Source organism: Dipodomys merriami, unplaced genomic scaffold (genome assembly GCF_024711535.1).
Source record: "Dipodomys merriami isolate MVZ:Mamm:240054 unplaced genomic scaffold, mDipMer1.0.p SCAF_316, whole genome shotgun sequence".
Lineage (NCBI taxonomy): Eukaryota > Metazoa > Chordata > Mammalia > Rodentia > Heteromyidae > Dipodomys > Dipodomys merriami.
Genome location: NW_027204671.1, coordinates 119,226 through 123,642, shown reverse-complemented (window position 1 = coordinate 123,642; position 4,417 = coordinate 119,226). Strand labels below are relative to the sequence as shown.

Here is a 4,417-nt window from a genome sequence, read left to right as displayed (position 1 = left end):
GTATGCGTTGTCTTTTGTGTTTGGAGTCTCCCCGATTCCTTTTGCACTTCCTTTGGTTAATGGTGTGTGCTGCCCAGACAGGAGATGGACTCCACTGTTGGGGCACAGGTGAGGGCACCCCTGAAACCAGAGGGGGCAGGTCTGGAGCAGGCCGGCTTAGCTTGCACAGGATAGCCAGCCTGCAGAACTTCCCACGGTCTGGCTTAGACCCACGGCCTCCAAGCCTACGAGGATATCAGACTTCCTCAACTGTCCTCCACGAATCAAGGTGTTACCTTATTTATGTAGACCACGGGCAAGGATTGCGTTCTTTCTGACTCTGGTTCTTCTCCTGACTACATTGAAACTGTATCTGAATTTTACCTCCTCGCATAGCCCCTGCTCCTGAGTACTGAAACCAGCCCTGCTGAAAATTCTCCCTGGGAGAGCAAAGACCAGCCTGGCCCACTCTGCCCTGCTGAAAGGATTTTCTCTACCCCACGTGGGATCTCAGCTCTCCCTCCACACAGTACACAATCTGTACACTGGCCACACAAATGCCCGGAGGAAGGCACGCTGTCCCTGCCCCTAGCCTTGGGCAGGTGCCCTAGAGAAGACCTACTGGGGACTTCCATCTCTAAACACTCTCAGAGAGGGTGTTTGCTGATGCAAACAGAGGCCGGCACCCAGGAGGGACCTGGAGGAACTTCCAGGCCTGCTTTCCAACAGAGCCAACCGCTGCTCACTCCTGGGTCCCCTGAAGAGGACCAGGCCTACTCGTGACCTGAGCGGGAAGCACAGGGCCAAGGTGGTAACAATGAAAGTCTGGCCCGGCCTTGGGGAGAATCAGGACCCCAAGGCACTATAAGAACCTGTGAGCTCTGGGAACCGGAACAGGCTCCTCTGTGAGGCCAGTTCAAGACCCCAGTGGACTTTTGAGTGGCTTTTGCCCTTCTGATGAGCATCCATCGGGAACTAGGTTCTAGAAGAAACCCCGGGTTTCTGGACATTTAGAACACGCACACAAGAACATACTGCAACACAGAAACGTGGCCAAAAAGAAAATCCAAGATTGGAAACAAATGAGTGCCCAGCAGCGGGGCAAAGATCACTAAGCGACTGTGGGTGCACACTAATGTTGAGTCCGTGCACACAAACGTTGAGTTCATGCACACTAACATTGAGTCCATGCACACAAACATTGAGTTCATGCACACTAACATTGAGTCTGTGCACACTAACATTGAGTCTGTGCACACTAACATTGAGTCCGTGCACACTAACATTGAGTTCGTGCACACAAACATTGAGTCCGTGCACACTAACATTGAGTCCATGCACACAAACATTGAGTCCATGCACACAAACATTGAGTTCATGCACACTAACATTGAGTTCATGCACACTAACGTTGAGTCCATGCACACAAACGTTGAGTCCGTGCACACAAACGTTGAGTTCGTGCACACAAACGTTGAGTCCGTGCACACTAACATTGAGTCTGTGCACACTAACACTGAGTCTGTGCACACTAACATTGAGTCTGTGCACACAAACATTGAGTCCATGCACACTAACATTGAGTTCATGCACACTAACATTGAGTTCGTGCACACAAACGTTGAGTCTGTGCACACAAACGTTGAGTCTGTGCACACTAACATTGAGTCCATGCACACTAACATTGAGTCCATGCACACTAACATTGAGTCCATGCACACAAACGTTGAGTCTGTGCACACAAACGTTGAGTCTGTGCACACAAACGTTGAGTCTGTGCACACTAACATTGAGTCCATGCACACTAACATTGAGTCCGTGCACACTAACATTGAGTCTGTGCACACAAACGTTGAGTCCGTGCACACAAACGTTGAGTCCGTGCACACAAACATTGAGTCCATGCACACTAACATTGAGTCCATGCACACTAACATTGAGTTCATGCACACAAACATTGAGTCTGTGCACACAAACGTTGAGTCTGTGCACACTAACATTGAGTTCATGCACACTAACATTGAGTCTGTGCACACTAACATTGAGTCTGTGCACACAAACGTTGAGTCCGTGCACACAAACGTTGAGTCCGTGCACACAAACGTTGAGTCCGTGCACACAAACGTTGAGTCCATGCACACTAACATTGAGTCCATGCACACTAACATTGAGTTCATGCACACAAACGTTGAGTCTGTGCACACAAATGTTGAGTCTGTGCACACTAACATTGAGTTCATGCACACTAACATTGAGTTCGTGCACACAAACATTGAGTCCGTGCACACTAACATTGAGTTCATGCACACTAACATTGAGTCCGTGCACACAAACATTGAGTTCATACACACAAATGTTGAGTCCGTGCACACTAACATTGAGTCCGTGAACACTAACATTGACTTCGTGCACACTAACATTGAGTCCATGCACACAAACATTGAGTCCATGCACACAAATGTTGAGTCCATGCACACAAACGTTGAGTTTGTGCACTCTAACATTGAGTCCGTGTACACTAACATTGAGTCCGTGCACACTAACATTGAGTCCGTGCACACTAACATTGAGTCCGTGCACACTAACATTGAGTCCGTGAACACAAACATTGAGTTCATGTACACAAACGTTGAGTCCATGCACAGAAACGTTGAGTTTGTGCACACTAACATTGAGTCCGTGCACACTAACATTGAGTTTGTGCACAAAAACATTGAGTTTGTGCACACTAACATTGAGTCCATGCACACAAACATTGATTCCGTGCACACTAATATTGAGTCTGTGCACACTAACATTGAGTTCGTGCACAACCGTTGTTTTGAGGATCTTGATCTTACCTGCCTGTGCTCACCTGGAGGAACTCCTAAATGAACTCTCACATAGATCACTGCAAAATAAATACATAAGTAAATGAATAAATAACATGGACAGAGCAGATAAAACTAGTATTTGTGTGATGTGTCTATAGATTCCACTGGAAAAGCACACTTGGGACAACAGAGACTTGGAGACGCTCACTTCTTTTGTTTTCCTTCGGCAGGTTGCTGGTTTTGGAACCAATGGACGTGAATGGGTCACATCAGCCTAGAGAGCAGATGCAGGAGTGAGGCAGGGAGGAATTGGGCTGAGGCCGGGGAACCTGGGCCTCACCCTGGGGAGCGCAGACGGTAGGCTGTCTGAAGCTGTTCCTTGTAACCAACCTTCTGGGAGAGTCTTCCAGAACGGAGTTACCGAGGGCTCTGTGTCCGGAGGGGACAAGAGCCACGTCTTCTTCGTGGAGTCACTTCGTGGTGACTCAGGGGGACGGTGCCCCTTCCCAGCCGGGCTGGCAGAGCCGCGGCCTGGGATGGCCTCACCTCTCACACAGGCAGAAGCAGAGTTTTCATTTGATGCACAGGAAAGACGCATTCCCAATGGAGTAGGGGTTGGATCCAAGCATCTGTGTGAATGTGAGCTGGGGGTGGGGGCCAGCGTGCTCTGACGGCAGAGTCTGCCTGGAGGAGACTTGGACGTCGGGGGCCCCGGCACGCGCCCTGGCACAGGTGGAGGCGTGCCTGTCCAGCAGGGGGTGCCTGTCCTGGGACCTCTGGGTCCCTCACCCCCTTGGTGCCAGGGTCAGCTCACCCAGCCCAGGACCGCCACGTGCCTTCCTAATCTCCACAGAAAGCCTAGGCAGCCCCATCTTGCCCACGGGCCTCCTATACCAGCCCACGCCCCCTTGGGGGGTAATTATTGCTGTGAGCATGCATCTCCCCGGATCTTAACTGAGACAAATGTTCTGTTCTGTGCGTGTTCCAGTTTTAATTGAAGGCAGGTAACTAATAATCAGGGAAACGTAGTCATTATCCCCTGGCTTCTGGCTGGTCTCTGTGAGAGGTGAGCTGGGGCTTCTTGGAGCAGTCAGCGCGTTAACCAGTCATTATAGCCTGCGATTTCCACGGGGAGTGCAGACCTGCCAGGAGCCAGGGCACCCGCTGCAGCTTCCGGAGAGGAAGCCGTGGGCCACGCTGCAGGAAGGAAGGCCAAAGGAAGGAAGGGCGGGGCCTGGAGAACCAGAGGCCCGAGGAAGCGTGGCCTCTGTGTCTGCGCTCCTCGGGCAGGGGCCTGCGTGTCCTCCCATGGGGAAACCAGCCTGACCCACATAAACCCCAGAGGCTCCCACGTGGGCTCCGTGCTTCACACACGCAGATGAGAGTTCAGGATACTTCTGATGTCCCACAGCCTGGAGGGGTTACCATGCTTGTGACATACACACCCACCCACACAAGCAAATGGAAGCACATCCAATGATTCTCACAGCACAGTCATTCACACTGCCAAGGTGAACGTCTGCGAGAACAGCAAAGTAAATCCAGAACAAGATACTGGCAAGACAAGAGTCTTGGCTCACAAATCCTTTTGGTAAGACCACGTTAGAGAGGCTGAGAAGGCAGAG

General features: G+C 51.0%; 1 protein-coding gene across 1 annotated transcript; it reads left to right on the top strand.

Moving 5' to 3' along the window:
• The first annotated feature begins 1,167 nt into the window (after positions 1-1,167).
• On the top strand, positions 1,168-2,853 carry LOC138841326 (selection and upkeep of intraepithelial T-cells protein 6-like). Its single transcript, XM_070042010.1, has one exon. It carries the CDS (start codon positions 1,168-1,170, stop codon positions 2,851-2,853), a length of 1,686 nt encoding a protein of 561 aa, XP_069898111.1.
• The last annotated feature ends 1,564 nt before the right edge of the window (positions 2,854-4,417 follow it).

Coding starts and splice junctions, on each gene's coding strand:
- LOC138841326 (XM_070042010.1), top strand. CDS start 1,168: ATGCACACAAACATTGAGTTCATGCACACTAACATTGAGTCTGTGCAC.